The sequence below is a fragment of the Phyllostomus hastatus genome, unplaced genomic scaffold (assembly GCF_019186645.2).
Source record: "Phyllostomus hastatus isolate PE091 unplaced genomic scaffold, TTU_PhHast_1.1 phas_contig_150, whole genome shotgun sequence".
Classification (NCBI taxonomy): domain Eukaryota; kingdom Metazoa; phylum Chordata; class Mammalia; order Chiroptera; family Phyllostomidae; genus Phyllostomus; species Phyllostomus hastatus.
In genome coordinates this window covers 26,479,435-26,497,534 of record NW_025333611.1, presented here as the reverse complement: position 1 = coordinate 26,497,534, position 18,100 = coordinate 26,479,435, and the positions used below count along the sequence as shown (strand labels likewise).

The 18,100-nt window shown below is 50.3% G+C and overlaps 1 protein-coding gene across 2 annotated transcripts; it reads left to right on the top strand.

Annotated features, from left to right (window-relative positions):
* The first annotated feature begins 2,722 nt into the window (after positions 1 to 2,722).
* DELE1 (DAP3 binding cell death enhancer 1) lies at positions 2,723 to 16,750 on the top strand. 2 transcript variants are annotated; one of them, XM_045819616.1, is made up of 13 exons: positions 2,723 to 2,877; positions 3,567 to 3,681; positions 3,776 to 3,899; positions 5,855 to 6,002; positions 6,963 to 7,121; positions 7,359 to 7,447; positions 7,550 to 7,646; positions 10,424 to 10,566; positions 11,770 to 11,928; positions 12,029 to 12,121; positions 14,386 to 14,548; positions 15,096 to 15,335; positions 16,142 to 16,750. In XM_045819616.1, exons 1-12 carry the CDS (start codon positions 2,847 to 2,849, stop codon positions 15,332 to 15,334), a joined length of 1,560 nt encoding a protein of 519 aa, XP_045675572.1. In that variant the 5' UTR covers positions 2,723 to 2,846; the 3' UTR covers position 15,335; positions 16,142 to 16,750. The 2 variants fall into 2 exon arrangements, with proteins under 2 accessions (XP_045675572.1, XP_045675564.1); XM_045819608.1 differs by having other exon boundaries at positions 7,356 to 7,447.
* The last annotated feature ends 1,350 nt before the right edge of the window (positions 16,751 to 18,100 follow it).

Here is an 18,100-nt window from a genome sequence, read left to right as displayed (position 1 = left end):
TAAATTGTGTGGTAAGAAATTAAGTGCTTACAGAAATTGGGGAAAGCGGAGAGCAATGAGGGCTCCAACAGTTGGGGAACTGTCACAGAAGCACTGGATGCGGCTGAGCCGCAAGGGGTAAAATGAACTGCAGACAGGCTGGAACGAAGGAGCGCGCAGAAGTCCCAGGGGGGACAGTGCTGAACCAGTATGCTTATTTTACTTTGAGGCAGCAACACAAGGTGTGTGAAAAGTGGATGCCCCAAATCCCAAAGCAAGGATATTTCTGAATAGTTCCCTAATAGCCACACTTCTGGGCCTGTATTTATTGTTTCTTCTGCTTGCAATGCCTTTCTCCGTTCTCCACCTGGAAAACTCTTACTTGCATTTAAATGTCCAGCTCAAGTGCAACTACTTTTTTGAATCTGTACATGGAATCCCACAACCCAGCCCTCATGCTTCTACTGGAACGTATCTACTTCTTTTGCCTACTCACCTCTTCTACTACAATGAATAGCAACTTATACTTACTGAGTTCATATGGTGTGCCAGGAACTATGCTAAACATTTTGAAGATTTTATTTATTTTAGAGAGATGGCAAGGAAGACAGGGAGAGAAACATTGATGTTTGTGAGAGATACATTGATCAGTTGCCTCTCACACACCCCCAACTGGGGACCTGGTCTGCAACCCAGGCATGTGCCCTGACGAGGAATCAAACCTGTCCTGTTTCAGTTTGCAGGCCGACAATGAATCTACTGAGCAATACCAGCCAGGGACAAAGATTTTAAATGTACTGTTTTATTTAAGCCTCACACTATCTTATAGATGAAAAACTCGAGGCTTAAAATGGTTAAGTACACTGCCCAAGAACACACAGCTGGGAGCTAAGAAAGCTGGGATGCAATGTAACTCCAGAGGCCACTCTGAAAACACTGGACCACATGTTTCTGGAGGCCACAAATGCTCTTTATTCTGTCTGCTCAGATTCTAGGATGGTGGCTGACATATGGCTCAAAAATTGAACAAATTAATACATCTGTCTGGTTGTATTAATTGTCTGTGTCTAAAAGTAGTACTCCCCAGCACTCATTTACCCCGGATGGAGACTTTCACCTACCCAGAAGTCAGTACGTGGGGGAAAGGAGGAAATCTAAAAAACTTATATTTGAACTTGAGCTCCTTTATTTCAAGTGCAGTGAAAGAGGAATAGTTCTATTCCCAGCAATGACATTAGCTGGGTTTGAAGATGAGGGCTCTAATTAACAGGTATGTGTGTACAGGGGTAGGTCAGGGGAAAAGGTGTTCTCCTCTTGGGTATTTTAAAAGCAGAAACTTAAGTTGTTCTTATTAAAGTGTTACCAAAAGAGGCTGGGCCCAGAACAAGTCTGCCTGAGGCCAGCAGGTAGTGTGTGGGTTCAAGTCCACTTGATTCTGAGACTACATTTACTAAAACTGGGGACAGTGAAAAGAGAGAAGGGCCTAGGATAGAAAAAGCAACAGGAAAAAGCCTAGGTGGGGCTACTTTGGCTGCCTAGATAAGTTATTGGAAAGAAGTGAGCCTAGACAGGACTAATGTTAGCTCACTGGAGAGTCAGAGAAAAGGGGGCCTGGGAGACAGGTTCAGGGGGGTTAGCCCTGGACAAGCTGCCACTGCCCACTGCTCCCTTGGTTGCAAGTTTTGTGGGTACCTTAGGGTTTAAGAAAACGAAAATTCACTGAGAGGAAATTCAAGTGGGTGTGCCCCAAGGAGGGTGTGCTCTGGCTTCTTTAACTTGAGGTGTTTTATCTGCTTTCTAAAGGCAGGGATTTTAGGGGCAGCCTCAGGGGAGTATCTTAATACAATATTTATCAGCTTTTCCAGGTGTATCCTTTCAGGGTCATGGTCTGCACTGATTGGTCACCCAACTGCTTTTGCTGCTTTTCTGGGCCTGGAGATGTTATCTCCAGGGAGGAAAGGTCAGAGAATCCCACAGACCGGCGATTTGAAAGGTCAGGGCATCTAAACCGCATGACCAATGATATGCCAGGGGAGGAAAGGCCACTCTGGCTCAGGTCCAACGCCAGTTTTGCTCGTTACTAGGCACCAGGGCTTCCCGCCCTGGTGACCTTCTGTAGCGGCTATAAATTGCTCTGCCAGTTTGTTCAGCTATCTGTCTCAGCTTTCCCATTCCACTTGCCAAGGAATTTTCCTAGCTTCTTACTATCCTCCCTCCAAACCAGTTAGGACCAGTCAAGATCACTCTATCTGACCGTCTCTTGACGCAGACTCAGACCCTGACAGTGGAGGGGGCTGGCCAGCCACTAGTGGCGAAGCAAAAACTGAGCCAGAGCTGGAATCCGAGAGTCAGTACCCTGCCTGCACAGTCCTTCACTGCCTACCCAGGCAGCCCAGGCCCACCTCTCCAAGCAGAAGCTGGCCTACGGGATTCCTTCGTGGAACCCTAAGGCTTCTCTCCTCTGCCCAATGGGTCTCGCCTCCTCCAGCATCGGGACCTGGGGAAGACTGGTCTCCCTTTCGCGTCTCCACTGTGTCTGCTAGGTCCTCTTGCGCCACCGAGGCCCCTCTAGCCCCGCCTCTCAGGCGGTTCCGCTTCGCCACCTGCGACCATCCCGCCTCCGTACGCTGTCCCCTCTATTTGCTTACGCCCTTGCCGCAGTTCACCTCCCACTAGCCCCAAACAAGCCTGCACCCCCACTTCCTTTTGCTGAGCCGGTCTTCCGGCTGAACTCCTCTCTAATTGGCTGGCTGAGAGCTTCTTTGGGGTTTGGCCACCCGAAGGGCGCCACAGCGGCCGCTGTAGCCGCTGTCCCGTGGTTTGGCCTCGCTGTTACCGCTGCGAGCCTCTATGGTGTCGGCGAAGACATGTGGCGCCTCACGGGACTCCTAAGCCGAAGTGAGGGCCGTTGGAACCGCGCGTCTTGAGGCAGCGGAGACTCAGATTTGGAGGAGGGGCCGGGCGGGAGGACCGAGCCGAAGTTTTAGTGGGCGGGGTTAGAGCTGAGGAAAAGGAGGGCCCTATGTGGGCGGGGCTATACCTCGGAAGGCGGGCCATTGGAATTTGAGGTGTGGGCACACTAATGGGAAGAAGGTAGCTTAGCGCCAAGGAAGATGGGTGGGGCTATTGCGGGGGGCGGGGGCGCCAAATGACTGGACCTGGTGGGTGGAGTCAATGAAAGAGTAGTAGGGCTGATAGAGTAGGCAGTGATAGTGGAAAGAGGCGGGACTTTGAGACAAAGCGCTCCAAATATTGAACAAGAGTTTGTATATAAACGCCTGGTTATTCATCTTAGAACAGTGGTTGTTAGTCCTAGGAGGGGTCAGAATCGCCTGGGGAGCTTTTTTCAAAATATAGATGCTCCACCCGGAGTTATCCTGGTTTATTGGTTCTAGGTTGGCACCCTAGAACCTGTACTAAACAAAAGATTCCCACGTGTTAAGAAACTCTGCACAGTCAAATAGATGCCAGAGATTCCGGGGTCCCTGGGGTGGGGCTCTGTCAAGTGTCAGAAGGAAGATTGATGGTACTGCCATTGCCTCAGTCTTATTTATGTTGAGGTGACTGATTTTTGTTGCTCTGCACAGCTCTTCCCCGTCTGTTAGGACCTGACCTCCGGGGGGTGACCCCCAAGTCCACCAGCCCAGATGGGTCTCAGGCTACCTCCTCAACCCTGCTGGTCTCTGTGCCAAGCTTTGACAGGTAAGATACTGCCATCTGTCATCTGTTTCCTCTCTGTACCCCCTCTACTCCCCTATCTGGCACAGAACTAAATGGCCTGTATTATATCATCTAGGTCAGGCCCCCACGGTCCAGGTCCCGGGACAAGCAGGGGCCCAAGGTCTCATGGATGGAAGGATGCCTTCCAGTGGATATCTGGTCGTGTCTCCCCGAACACTTTGTGGGATGCCATATCATGGGTAAGGCTTACTCAGTCCTGTCCTTGACCTTCAGTGTGGATGAGATTGACCCTGCATGGAAGTAGAGCCTAAAAACATGAGCCAGGGCATCACTGTGCCTGCACTCAGATTTTGAGTAACCTGTGGCATTGGAGCATATTCAGGGAGATAGAGCCACTCCTCATCCCCTGCCTTCCATGTATTTTATTCCTCCTTTTATTCAGTAAGCATTTATTTAACACATCTCTGAACCAGGCATTTTTGCTGGGCACTAGGGAAATAGCAAAGAACGAGGTAGATAAGATTTTTGCCTTCATGGAGCTTACGATAAATAATGCTAAATAGCTAATATTTTATTTATTAGTGTAAAGTATTATATGTACATTATCTTCTTTAATCCCTACCAAAATCCTTCAAAAGAAATATCTCCATTTTACAGGTGTGGAACTTAGGCTCTGAAACTTTAGGTAACATGTCTAAGGTCACACAACTTTTAAATTGAGGAGCCAGATTTTACTTGGAAGCTCATACTCTTACCCATCACACTCTATTGCTTGGTTGCTGCACCTAGTATGGCTTGTAAAAGCACCTGGTACAGATCCTGGCCCCATAATAGCTGCTTAGTAAATACTTTCTGAATTAGATCTATATGTAAGTCAGTTGCTCAATCTAATAGAATAGAATCTCTGCCTTCCAGGTTGTGCTTATAAGGTATTCTGAATGAAGTTGGCACATACATCATTCTCATGTCCATCACATCTCATCCCTATCACTTCTGTGCTATGTATTTGGGCACATGGCTTGACCTCTCCGAGCCTCAGTTGTCTCATCTATAAAAGGGTGCCATCAGCAGATCTGAGCCTGGGGTGTCTCCATGATAGGGTCACTTCTGTCTGGGGAGCTCTGGGCTAGAGGCATAATACACCTTAGAGAGGAGAGCATTTCCCCATTTTGTCAAAGATCCAGACCCTAGGGCGATCCCACAGTGAGTCCTTTCGGAAACTGGACCTGGATCTCAGGGGCCCTGATGCCATCCCTCCCCTCTGTCACTACTGCCCATGTGAAAGAGCCTGTTCCCAGTGTCCTGGGTACATGTCCCTGTTATTGACAATGCCACGATGCCAGCACCGTCTCTTCCTTCTGACCTCAGCTCACACTTCACCCCCATAGACAGGGTTTCCCTGATTCCCTATCTTGCCAAGCCTCCCTCTCACACTCTATGTAACCCTTGATTTGTTTCCTTTTTGGCATTGAGCATGACTTGTCATTATTGTATTTATTTCTCTGTGTACTTTGGCTTGTCATCCTCCCTCGGTGAAGATATAAAACTTCACAAGGGCTAAAACTGTGTCTTGTCATTGTACCCAGTGCCTGTTGCAATAGGAAGGGACAGGGAAAACCAAGCAGTCACTGGGCTAGGAGCTAGCTTAGGTGTTCTGCAGACCTGTTAAAGAAGAGACACCTTCAGTAAGCCTGTACGTGTGAACATGGGTGTGGTGGGGTGGCTTGGTCAGGGTGGGGGGAAGGGAGGAGTTGTACTAGATTAGAGAAAGAGAGTGAGGCTGGTGGGGAACTCTGACCTGAGGCTACATTTGTAGCAAAGCCCCAACTTACCACATTATTATTTTTTTGCCTGCTTAGACGTTTATTCAGTAAGTCCCTCGTGCACTTATTTAGTGTACCTATCTCAGCACTCTACTAGGTGCCGGGGATACATTGGTGTGGAAAAACAGACAGGGTTCCTGCCCTCGTTGTGCTTTAAGACTAACAGGAGAGTCAGACCTTAGTGGAATAATTGTAGCAGTGATTACTTAAATACCAGTATGACCAGGGTTCCAGAGTGTGAGGGCGTGGAGTGGAGGAGCTGGCCCAACCAGGAGTCAGGATGGCTTCTCGAAGCGATGTTTGAGCTGCAGGCTGAGCCTGTGTGAGCTGGCTGGTGGAGAGCTGTGTCCCTGACATGCTGTCTTTCCCAGGGCACTCTGGCGGTGCTGGCCCTGCAGCTGGCGAGGCAGATCCACTTCCAGGCATCCCTGCCAACAGGACCTCAGCGAGCAGAGCGCAGCTCTTGGCGCAGTCCCCTGGACTGTTTCCTCTCATCTCCCTTCTGGCATCCATGCTCCTGTGAGTTCTCAGTCCTGGGGACAGGAGGGCTGGGCTGGGCGTTTCTCTGGGCCAGGAAGCATCTCTGGACACACCTCAGGAAAAGAACCATCAGCAGCAGCTCCTTACCTTTCCTATCTACAGCCAGAGGAAGGGGAATGTGAGGAAGTGCCATCCACCCAGGGTGTGGGCCGCACCCACCCTTCAGTGCCCTCCCATGTCCTCCCATCACCTTCCATGGAGGGAGCCCCACCAGGGTTCAGGATGCTTTAGATCCTGGGTGTGGCTTCCTGCCTACCCCCCAGCCAGTTAGGTCATTCTCTGTTCATTCATTAGTAAATGAATCTTGAGTAGCTACTCTGTGCCATGGTACAGAGACAATGAGCCCATTGGTTAAGGCTGTGGAGTCAGACTATTGGGGTTCAAGCCCCAGAGCTGCTATAGACTAGTCTTGTGTCCCTGGACAAGTCACTTTAAACTTCCCTATGCCTCAGTTTCTTCAACTGTAAAATGGGGTGATAATCAACCCCACCCCATAGGTTTCTTGGGAAGACTAAATGAATTAATATATGTCAAGGATATATGTGCCTGGCTCGTAGAAAGTGCTCTGTAAGTAATAGTTTAAGTTCTTGTCCTTGTTGTTATGATGTAATCATTGTCAATATTACCATCAAACAAAGTGTTAGGTGCTGGAGCTACAACAGCAAGTAAATAAAAGTAGATGCCTCTCTGCCATTGGAAGAATTCATGCAAAAGAGCGACTAACGCTTAGGGCAGGCGATCAGCGTGCATGCGGGCCCCTCTGAACCGCTGCGGAGGGAAGCCAGCCAAGGAAACGGAAGAGGAGGGTTGTGGAAGAGCTGTCACAGGAGTTTCCAAATTCTCCCTGTGGTCCCCAAAATGTCAGCGAGGACTTAGTCGAGCCTGAGCAGGCTGCACTGATCCCCTTCTGGTGCGACTGCTGTCATTGGCTCTTTGCAGCGCTGCGGAGGCACATTCTCCCCACCAACGGCCCAGCTCCCAGGCACCCTGGCCTCAGGGAACCCAGGCTGAGCCGGGAAGAACCCTCCACTCAGCCCGAGAGCCTCTCCTCACATGGCTCCTTGAGAACAGCGGGTCTTCAGGATCCCTCTGAGGAAGGTATGTCCCCACCTCATAGAACCAGCAGAAGGCAAGGGGAGCGAACATTTCTTTCTGTACGTGTCAGGTAAGGGGCTCGTCATTCCGGTGAGGCCCCACACTTCCTGGGCTAGTTCAGAATTATCCTGGTTGCTTGCCATGGTGCTGGATGGGGCTGGGAGACTGGGAAAGTGGGAGAGAAGGAGAAATAACACTTTCTTCTCTGCCCTGGCTGGGTATTGGCCATTTCCCCAGTAGATGCCAGTGCTCTCGGCTTCCTGCATGCCAACAGTAACTTCAACTTCAAGGCCAAACCAGCCCAGACTCAGCCCACTGGGGAAAAGCAGGTATTGTCCAGATTTGGCCACCTGGACCTTTATAACATTGTCCTGGGCAGGTAGCAATTCCAGTGAACTGCCTCATGATGAGCCTTTATATTTCTTCCCCAGGAACAAGATCAGTCAAAAACCTTTTCCTTGGAGGAGGCTGTGACTGCTCTTCAGCAGCTCTTCCAGCTCAGCGTTTCCATCGCTTTCAATTTCCTGGGTAACTGGGTGGGCCTGGCCTCAGGGCAGGCAGATGGGTGGGCAGAATGGGTATGGAGAAGGTCAGAGAGAGTCAGATAGAGAGTGGTTCAAACCAGAGAGAGTTATTTTCTCCCAGGTACGTGGACAGATCTGGCACTGTGGCACAGTGGTGTTGGGGACCCACCCTCACTCAAACCTTTCTGCCAGTCGTAAAGCTGGCTCCCATCTTGAGGTCCTATTGGCTCTTTTAGCTCCTGCCCTCATATCCTTATTCTAGGCAGCTGGAAGGGGGAAGGTGGGAAAGCTAAAGGGCCACTCCTTCCCTTTAAGGACATGACCTAGAAATTGCACAAATCACCATCTAGAATGTAGGCTTATGGCCTGCCCCTAGTTGCAGAGGAGACTGGGAAATGTAGTCTTTAGCTGAATGACCATGTGTCTACGTGAAAATTCTGTTACTATGTAAGGGGGAGAAAATCTTGGAGACTACCTTGCATTCTCTGCCACACATAGACAAGAACGGGCTCCTAAGGTTTGTGACAGGCCCTCAAGTGCATGAACAGGAACTTCGTGCCCACATCTGGAGACTCCAGATGCCCCTCCACTATTTGTCCCAGTTAAGTTTCAGGCGTTCTAATGTGGAGACTCAGAGTCCTAGCAGCATCTATTGGAGTCTAGTGAGCAGGTGGGCGAGAGGCTGGGATTTATTCAGAACAAATTTATTGAGCATTCACCTCTTGCTCAGCCGTTTAGGTGCTGGGGATATGGTGTTTCACAAGACAAAGTCTTTACTCGTGGAACTAACGTGTGAGTTAAGGGAGAGAAAAACAGTAAATTGCCAAACAAATAAAGAGAATTTCAGATGGTGGTGGTACATGTTATGGAGAAAATTAAACAGGAACAACTTTTGATTTGGAAGTCATCACTGGTGAGACGATCCTTCAGCTAAGACTTGTTTAACAATAAAAAGCCTGTCTTATCTGGAGCTTGGAGATCACTGGGCGAGTGGAGTCAGAGGAGCAGCAGAGGCCAGATCAAGGGAGCCTGTCTGAGCCACGGTGCAGTGTGGATGCTTGAAGTGAGGCAGGAAGCCATTAGACGGTTCTATGCTGGAGCAGGAGGAAGGGCAGTCACATGGTCTGATTTACTTTTTTAACAATCTCTCTGGCTGTTTGAGGACAAACGTGGATTGCAGGGATGCCCGAGGGGAAGCAGGAGACTGGGTTGAGTTGTTACTGATGACTAAGCAAATGTAGTGGCAGTGGCCTGGTCTAGGGTAGAGGCAGAGGAGACCGAGACAAGAGGATGGATCAGGGCGTGCCGACGGAGCCAGTGTGGGCAGTCGGGGTGGCGCGGGGTCTTTTGCCCTCTTGAGTCTTCTCCTCAAGGACAAGAGGGCTCTGTGAATCTGGCCAGAGAGTTTTCAGACAGCAGGGAGGCGACTTTAATTCAGTGCTGGCTGAATGCAACCTGGCTTCTACCTTATTAGCTTTTTGTGATTTAGATGGGGAGATAGTCTCTTCTGAGAATTTTCTTGCCCATTCCTTCACTCACATATTCATTTATTCAGCAAGTGCTGAGCACTGTGACAGAACACAAAGGGAGCATAAGCCGTAATCATATTTTGCATTTGTATAGAGCTTTCACCCTGTGTAAAGTCATTTCTACACTCTTTCTCTGCTTCTGCTTCCAGGATTTTAGAGTCTAATTGAGGAGACCGGGCTTGCACTCTTGAAACAGTTTAGTTTGTAGAAAAAAACTTGTATATTAAGTAAATGCCAAAAAAAAGTGTTTAAAGCCTGAGTGTGGTCTGCAGGTTCCAGGGCAGAGCCGGGACGTGAAGGCCTGATGGAGGCAGAAAAGACGTCCCAGGCAGGAAAAGCCACTTGGCAAAGGCTTGGAGTCGAGAGTTGGCTGCGCCTGGCCCCTCTCCTATTTTCCTTTTTTTTTGGAAGGTCAGAGAACATGGGCTTTGGAGCTGGACACACCTGAGTTCAGGCCTTTGCTATCTTGTGTTGTCTCTCACAGTGTGTCCGTAAAACACCATTAACAGTTGTCAGCTGGGCCAGGTTATGTTGGTTATGAGCAGCCTAAGTCACAGGTGGCAAACACAGAGCCTGCAGGCTGAATCTGGCCCTCCACCTTCTTTTATCCCGCCCAACACCTTGTTTCTACCCGGCGGCAGCGCCAAGCTCCTTGCCCCTAGTTAAGGAGTAGTTACATTTGTACAATCCTAAAATTGTATTTGGCCCTTTCAAGGCAACCACAAGCCTGATGTGGCCCCCAGTGAAAATGAGTTTGACACCGCTGGCCTAAATCCACTCTGGCTAACTTAAATATGGAAGGAACCTACCGAGATCTGTTGACCTGCCAAACCTCAGAAAGGACAGGAGTCAGGGAAGCCCCGGGGAGCCAGGGTGCAGTAACTGATAGTGCTGTCCTCAGAATTAGCCTGCAAAAGCTGTGTTTTCTCCTGTGGAAAGGAAATCAAGAGTCAGATTCCGCAGGGGAGGGTCTCGTTGGTTGGGAAGAGAGGAGGCGTGTTGATTGACAGCGCTGGGGAAAGGGCTGTTCTCAGAGGGAAATCAGGACGTTGCAACCAAGAGGAGGATGGTATAGATGAGGGCAGAACCCACTGATGTGTATGGCTAACCAGTGAGATGTTAGGAGGATGGAAATATATGCAAATTGTCCAGTAAAGAAAAAGAAAGGAAGAAGCCTGTGGGCACCTGGCTGAGGGTGTGGGGAGGTTCGCAGAGGGAGCGGTGAGTGTCTACACCCTGCACTTCCCTACAGGGACAGAGAACATGAGGAACGGGGACTACACGGCGGCCTTTTCCTACTTCCAGAAAGCAGCAGCGCGAGGCTACAGCAAAGCACAGTACAATGAGGGCTTGTGTCACGAGTACGGCAGAGGCACTGCCAGGGACCTCAGCAAGGTACCGCACCTCCTCTCCTGCCCCAGGCCCATCCCCTGTGCTGCAAGGCCCGGAGTGACCTCCAGAATGAGCAAGGGGCAGGGCTTGGGGACAGCCCCTCTCTCTCTCCCAGCTGTGAGGGAAACATTTTCAAAACGCTCTTAATGCCTTGCCTGGTGTGGCTCAGTGGGTCGAGCACTGGCCTGTGAACCAAAAGGTCTCACGTTTGATTCCTGGTCAGGGCACATGCCTGGGTCACAAGCCAGTTCCCCAGTTGGGGGCAGTGAGAGGCAGCCAGCCTCAATGTTTCTCCCCGCTTCCCCTCCCTCTAAAAAAATGAATAAATAAAATCTTTTTATTTTAAGGCTCTTAATTTCTAGGAATTTGAACCCTAAGCTCAGGCAGACCAATGCCCTTGTCTTCATTGCAGCTGCATTCTCAGGGCCTAGAGCAGGGGCGTCAGACTCATTCTCCCCGGGGCCACGTCAGCCTCGAGGTTGCCTTCAAAGAGCCGAAATCACTTTAGGAGTGTATAAATGTCACTACTCCTTAACTGTTAAGGAGCTGAAATCATATTTGGCCCTTTGAAGGCAACCATGAGGCTGATGTGGCCCCCGGTGAAAATGAATTTGACACCCCTGGCCTAGAATGTCGCTTTGGTGAGTGGGTTCATTGATTCTAAAAAAAGGATGAGTGCAGATGTTATAGACAAGAGTGCATTTCTTGAAGTTTTATACGATAGCAAAGGGAAGCAACCTGTGTTTCCTCAGTAGAGATTGGTTGATAACATCTACCTGGGCCTTAAAAATAATGTGCTAGATCTACATCGGCAGAGAAGGACTTTCATGGTGTGCTGCTCTGTGAAGAAATGGGTCACAAAACAGCGAGTGCACTCCTCTCTCTACCCTACACACACGTACATATTTATGTGTGTGTAGGTACATATAATGTGTATGTGTACATATGTGAATAGGTATATTTGAAGAAATGTAAGGCTGCACACTAAAATGTTAACAGAATCACCTTTAGGAGGCAGGATTTCTTAGCATTGTGTGTTTCTATTTCTCATTTTATCTGTATTTAAGTTTTTTTGGCTTATCTGCACTTTCTGACTAATCTATAACAGTTATGTGTTGTTTAATTAAATAATGTTTTGAAATTTCACTCAGAGAAAAAGCTGGCTTCCAGAGTCACCAGCTGATGGTGTTTCTCCCTTTGCCCCAGGCAGTCCTTTGCTACCAGCTGGCTGCCAGCCAGGACCACAGCCTGGCTCAGTACCGCTACGCCAGGTGCCTGCTACAAGGCCCAGCCTCCTCATGGGACCCTGAGCAGCGGAGGGCAGTGTCCATGTTGAAGCAGGCTGCAGACTCAGGCTTGAGAGAGGTACATGTCATGGGCAGGGATGGGGCGTCTCTCCTGGGCACCTGGGGCATGTCGGGCCTGGCAGTGACCAAAATATGTTTTTCCTTCCTCCTAACCACAGGCCCAGGCTTTCCTCGGGGTGCTTTTCACCAAGGAGCCATACCTGGATGAGCAGAGAGCTGTGAAATATCTTTGGCTTGCAGCCAACAATGGGGTATGAGGCCTCTGGTATCCAGGCACATTGGGGATTGACTCCAGTAAAGGAAGGGACTTTGGAACTGGCACTGAGTTTTTTGGATAGGAATATTGGGTTGGCTTTAAGCCTTAGCTCTTGCCGACTTCCAGGGTGATCTTTGTGCAGGTCCAGTGGTGTCCTGGAGCTGGCTCGAACCTGCCTGAGAGAGATATGGGTGGTGTTAAACCAGCCATGGTAGGAGTATTTGCATTATAGAAATTGCTAAAGGCTGCAGAGCAGGGCTTTTCCCCCTGGAGAGCCAGGTGTTAAACATTAACCAGCACACTGCTGGGCCAGTGCTTGTTGATCCAGAGCTGTTCCCGTGTCCCTAAACTTGGGATGGATCATAATGCTTGCCTGTCCACCACTTCATGGGGTTGTTGTGAAGATCAGAACATGACTAAGATAAAAGGTGTGAAAGCACTTGGTCAGTTGTACACACAAAAGGTGCATCATTACACGTATTATAGTGCAGGGGGTTCAGAAGACACATGAAGTGAACAGTCCAGGCAGTTACGGGGGTGGGGGGGGTGGCTGGTTGTCTGTGAACTGGGACCATTGTCATTAGGCAGAATGCCCCAGACTTTATTCCACACAGCGTTCATTGCATGGGACATTTATAAGTAATTTGAGGGGGAGAAGGGTCAGTTGGCTTGGGGAAATACTGAGTTAAACAGGTATCTTTAATGCAGGAAATCTCAGAACTTTCAGTCACAGTGAATCACTGAGAAGGCGTCTGTGGTTTGCTGCGTTTCTCGAGTGTATCTGAGCTGCGTGTTTTTTTGAGTTGCGTCCTGAAGGCCCAGGAGCCCCGAATGAACACAAGCAGCGTGCATGTTCAGGACTGCCCTGCATAGGGACTGCCACTTCTCTGTTTTCTGGCCAAACGCTGATCGCTTCAGTGATCTCTTGAGCACCAGAATACTTGCCCCTTTTCACTCTGTGTTGCCCAGAGTACCTGTAGCCATCAAACGGGACTGGTGTCACCAACCAGTACTGTCCTCTGTGCCTGTCTTTCCTTAAAAGAGCCGCAGAGCACTCCCGGGGCCGAGTGGGCCTCGTATCCCCATGCCGGACACGCGGGGGCACCCAGCCTGCTCCGGCCCTCCAGCATGCTAGGAGGCAAGACGCACAAGGGATGTCAGGTGACTCTGCATTGGGGCACAGGCCTCACATCCATCCATTCCACTAGGGAGTCTATCTTCCCAGGTTGTGCTGAGCAGCTGTAGGGTGGGCGTTTTGGCCTTGTAACTATCAAGTGCTGTGTTCTCAGCCAGCCTGTAGCCTTGAGCCCACCATGTTCATTGCGTAGACTTAGGTCTGCCTGCTACAGAACCTCCTTTCAGAAAGTTAACTGTAGAAGGTACAAGAGAAATTGGACCAGGTTTGGGAATCAACCAAGTGTTTTGTTTTTTAAATTGAAAGATTGAATATAATGAAAGAATTCTACTAGAGAGGGAGAGAGAAATGATGTAGGCAACTCAAGGTATGAAAATAGTAACACTAATCTAAGTACATTTTATATATTAACACATTTAATCCTCACAGCAGCATAATATGGTAGGTGCCATTATTATGCAGACTTGACAGATGAGGAAACTGAGGCAGAGGCGTAGGCTAACATGCGTGAGTTACACAGCTGGTAAGTGGTGGAGCCCAGGCTGGAAGCCAGGCAGTCTGGCTGTGCAGGCCTGGCCTCCAACCCAATCAGATTCTGCCTCTCCGAGGAGGAGATGGTTCTCAGTGTGTAGAGAGGATTTTGAGCCTTGAGCAGAGGGGTCAGCCTTTTAACCTTTCAAATGAGGAGAAATACTTTCTCTGTAAGGTATACCGTGCAGCCCTCTTGGCAGGAATTCAGGAAGGCCTTTGGGAAGCCCAGCTTCCACCCTTGCTCCTGACTCTTCCAGGATAACGTAGGAGCCTGACTCTCGGGTTTCCCATAGCTGGGCTGAGTGCTGCCTGCAGCCTTCACTTCTGCATACTTTTAGTACCAGCCTCACAGAGAGAAGCTTGGACATTGCTCTGGCTAGACCCTCCCTGGGTGGAGGGGTCCATTGCGTTGGGCAGGCTTGGGGCCTCTGGCTTGTCATAGATGAGATCCAGGGTACAGGGAGGGCTGGAGCTGGGCCCTGACCCTGCTTGACAAAGCGCCAGCACACCTGACTGCTCCACCTTCCTCCTGCCTTGGCATTCGGCCCTTCAGTTCTGCATGTGTGCATGTCTGTGTGTCTGTTCTCCTTTAGGACTCACAGAGCAGGTACCACTTGGGAATCTGCCACGAGAGGGGCCTTGGTGTGCAGAGGAATCTGGGAGAGGCTGTGAGATGTTACCAGCAGTCAGCGGCCCTGGGGAACGAGCCCGCCCAGGAGAGGCTGCGGACCCTCTTCTCTTCCATGGAGGCGGCAGGTACGGACACAGGTCAAAGCCAGCAGGGTCCCTCCCCTGAGCTCCATACCTGTGACAGAGAAGGCATGGCAATAGCTCTTGGTGTCCTTGTCGTTTCCTGCCCCAGTGATGGGTAACAGCACAGCTTTTCGAGTCAGACAAACCTGTTTTAACCCTGTGCTGTCACTGAACTTGGACTCCATGTCTTCGAGCCTCACTTTTTTCACCTTGGAGTACGTGGGTACTAGTAGTGCTTTACTCCTTCGGTGGTTGTAAGGATTAAGTGTGGTGACTATAAAGGGCTTAACACAGCCTGGCATACGGTAGGTATTAAATAAATGGGAGCTGCTCTGGTGATTTTCCAGGAGGGACAGTGTCCCAAGGCTGCCTCAGCACCCTGAATTACCCTACCCTTCTAGGGCCCTGAGCGCCCTGCTCACCCACCAGTCACTCAGATGGGTGGGAGTTAACAGTGCTGGGGGAACCGTGTCCTTTAAGAAGTCCTTGCTGCAAAGTGGGAACCCGAGAATACAGTGTGAGTACTAGTTCCTCTCACCTCTCCTTGCAGCTCCTGGGCTCCGGGACCTGGCCGGCACAGGACTGAAGTCCTTCTCCAGCCCTTCCCTCTGCAGCCTGAACCCCCTGCTGGCAGGAGCCTCATGCCTCCCACATGCCTGGAGCACAGGGAACCTTGGCCTCCTCTGCAGAAGTGGCCATCTTGGAGCCAGCCCTGGAGCCCCCAGCAGGGCTGTCCCTCCATATTCCTGGCCTTTGGAAAGGAGTGTCGTCAGACTGGGTTTTGGCTAAGGTGAGACGAGACACAGTCACTGTAATACCTGTCACTGGTGCGGGCTGGGGAGGCTGGGGAGGCAGTGGATGGCAATAAGATGGGTGTCAGTAACCCCTTCCAGGGCAGAAATTCCAGTGGGAGCCAGGTTCTCAAGCAATTCCAAGTGCATGGCTAATAAAGGTCAAATGACTTTGACCTTTCCCCTCCGGTTGATAGCCTCACAGAGCAGCAGTGGATACAATTACAGGCATTTCTGGCTGGTGCACAAAAAAGATTCATTCAGTGACCTGTGAAAACCGGTATTGAAGGGTCCGGAGACCCTGGTCCTCACTCAGCCTTTGTCTTAGAGAAAATCAGTGACCTCCTTCCCCATAGTTTCTCCAAGCTTAGACTACATTTTTTTTTTTTTTTTGCCAGCATCTGATTGATTTGTGTGCCCCTGGTGGTTCACAAGAGGATTTTAGGTGGTATTCAAATTAATATTTTTATTTTAGTAGTTGTATATTTAATATATAACATACAAATATGACTAGCGTGTTTCACAGACACAAAGGGTTTCTCAGATATGAAGGGTTTCACAGGTAGGAAGAGGAGTGAACCGACTTAAAGGAGAACGTCATGACATTGCCCACAGGGAGTGCAGGTCCAGGGAGGTGGCAGAAGTCCTGAGGTGGCTCTGTGAACAGCTGCAGCCGGAGACACCGAATCAGTTCGCTTTTGTCCACCCCCAGCGGATTCACGATTGTCCGATGTGGAACTAAGGAGTTTTTTGCCTAAGTGCCTGAAGTATCTGCTTAATTTTTTTCTGCTCGATTTTTTTCCAGACCTTCTCACTTCAGCCCCTAAAGATGGAGCCTGTGGGTTCTCAGAGAGATACCAAACTTGAGTCCCCAAGAAGAGGCCAGTTACTCACCCACCTTCCCAAAGAACCTTAAATGCTCACCCCAGCACGGTACAGAAGAGGAAAGCGTGTGAAGACCCAGGTTCTGGCCATGTCCCTTTGTGTGGCCATGTCACCTTCGAGCAGTGAGTAGCCTGACTCACTGCAGAGTTTTCCGCAGCTGCAGACCAAGGGCGGTGGTGTCCGCCCTCCTCCCCTGCAGGGCTGACTGGGGCCACTTCACCGTGGAAAAGACCACGGTGCTCACGGAGGCCTGCGGAGGCAGGGTGATGCTCGTGTTTGCGAGGCTTTGTGAGTCACCAGGCCGGGAGAGGACCCAGGCCTCCTGAGTCCTGGCCCAGGGCTCCTTTGCACCGTTCACCCTGTAATGTTACACGAAAGCGTTTTCCCTGTCCTGCCGACGTGAGGGAGCGAATGGAGACTGGGCACCCGGACTCCTGGAGCAGGAGAGTGTGGACTGTGAGCCCTTCTGTTGGGAAGGGTGTGCCAGAAATGCATGGGAGTTTAATAAAACCAATAAGGGATTATCTCATCACTCTGCCCTTGAGCGTGTGGGGGGAGAGCCAGGGAGACGGGCAGGGGGAGCTGAAAGCCGAGGCTCCATTCTCGTCTCTAAACTTTCCATTAACCAGTTTAAAGGGTCTTAAAAGCTTCTCCGAGAGAGACTTAGAAAAAATGATTTCTGAGTCAACGCTAATGACTCCAATTACTGAATTTGTGAATAGCGGGGCCCGGCTTTTGGATGTTAGCCCAAGTTCAATAGCATAGATGTGTTTGAGAGTGAGGTGTGGGAGGGACTGAGGAGCAAAAACCCTTAGTGATTGTTCAAATGGGAAAGACCCATTTCAAAGATGGGAAGAGTTGGGGGTAGTGTGTCCACATTCCCTTCTCTGCTTCTCACCCCTTTCCCCAACCTCTGGTGGCCCTGGCACACTTTCCTGCCATCACTGGAGCCCTAAGCCTCCCCTGTCCCCTGCTGCCTTTCCAGGGCTGCCCTGCACACTGGCCTCCCCCTCCCTGTCCCCTCACAGGGACCTTGTCTTCGTATTGCAGTGTCCTCAGCACTTAGCACTCGGACCCGCTCAGGTGGGAGCTCAGTGTGCACATGGGGTAAAGCTTAGTTTTAAGCTATGCAATGCACTAATCTCTCTGCAAAAAAAAACAAAAACAAAAAAAACTTCTGTGGTCAAATAAGTTTGGGAAGCACTGCTGCACTAGACATCCCCTTTTTATAGATTCACAATGCACATCAGCATATTTGAGGTTCCAAGAAGTCCAGCAGAAAAGAACTTGGTTAACCCAGTGCTTCCCTTGTGGGGTTGAGCACAGAGCCAGCTCCCTGCAAATTGCCCGTGACCTTCATGGGGCACCCTCTCATGGAGCCCCACTTGCCAGCCTCTTCCCCTCTGGGGGTCATTTTGGTTTCTCCGATTACCTCTGACCATTCCTGGGGCCAAGGGGCAGTTCAGACTGTCCAGGGACACTGGGTGTCCTGCAGCGATGGCCAGGTACGGCTCTCCCTCCCCCTCAATCGTTACAGATTAAGTACTGCTTCAGTTTGCGGTGCCAGACCTGGAGGTGGGATATTTTTAAGCTCTCCTCGCGGAGAGGGAAGGATGGGAGAGTCCTGAGAGAGATGCTGTCAAGGGACCAAAAACCCCTGGCTGTTTTGTCACCACCGTCTCCACGCAGCCCCAGGGGATGGGCTGCATCGGAAGACCCAGAACTGCTGTGCTTTTGCCATTAAAATTCCATTATGAATGACTCATTGTCAGTGCCCTGAAAGGGTGTAGGGGGAGGGCTGGGAGATCAGCCTGGGTGAACATACTGGGTGACCTGAGGTTTGGGGCCTGGTGCCCTTAGCAGTGAGACCTTTGTGTGA

Bases quoted from the DNA above. Each gene is read 5' to 3' on its own strand.
- DELE1 (XM_045819608.1), top strand. From the start codon at position 2,847: ATGTGGCGCCTCACGGGACTCCTAAGCCGAA. The intron at 7,448-7,549 runs GTATTGTCCAGA...TTTCTTCCCCAG, and splicing joins AGCCCACTGGGGAAAAGCAG to GAACAAGATCAGTCAAAAAC. The intron at 12,122-14,385 runs GTATGAGGCCTC...GTTCTCCTTTAG, and splicing joins GGCTTGCAGCCAACAATGGG to GACTCACAGAGCAGGTACCA.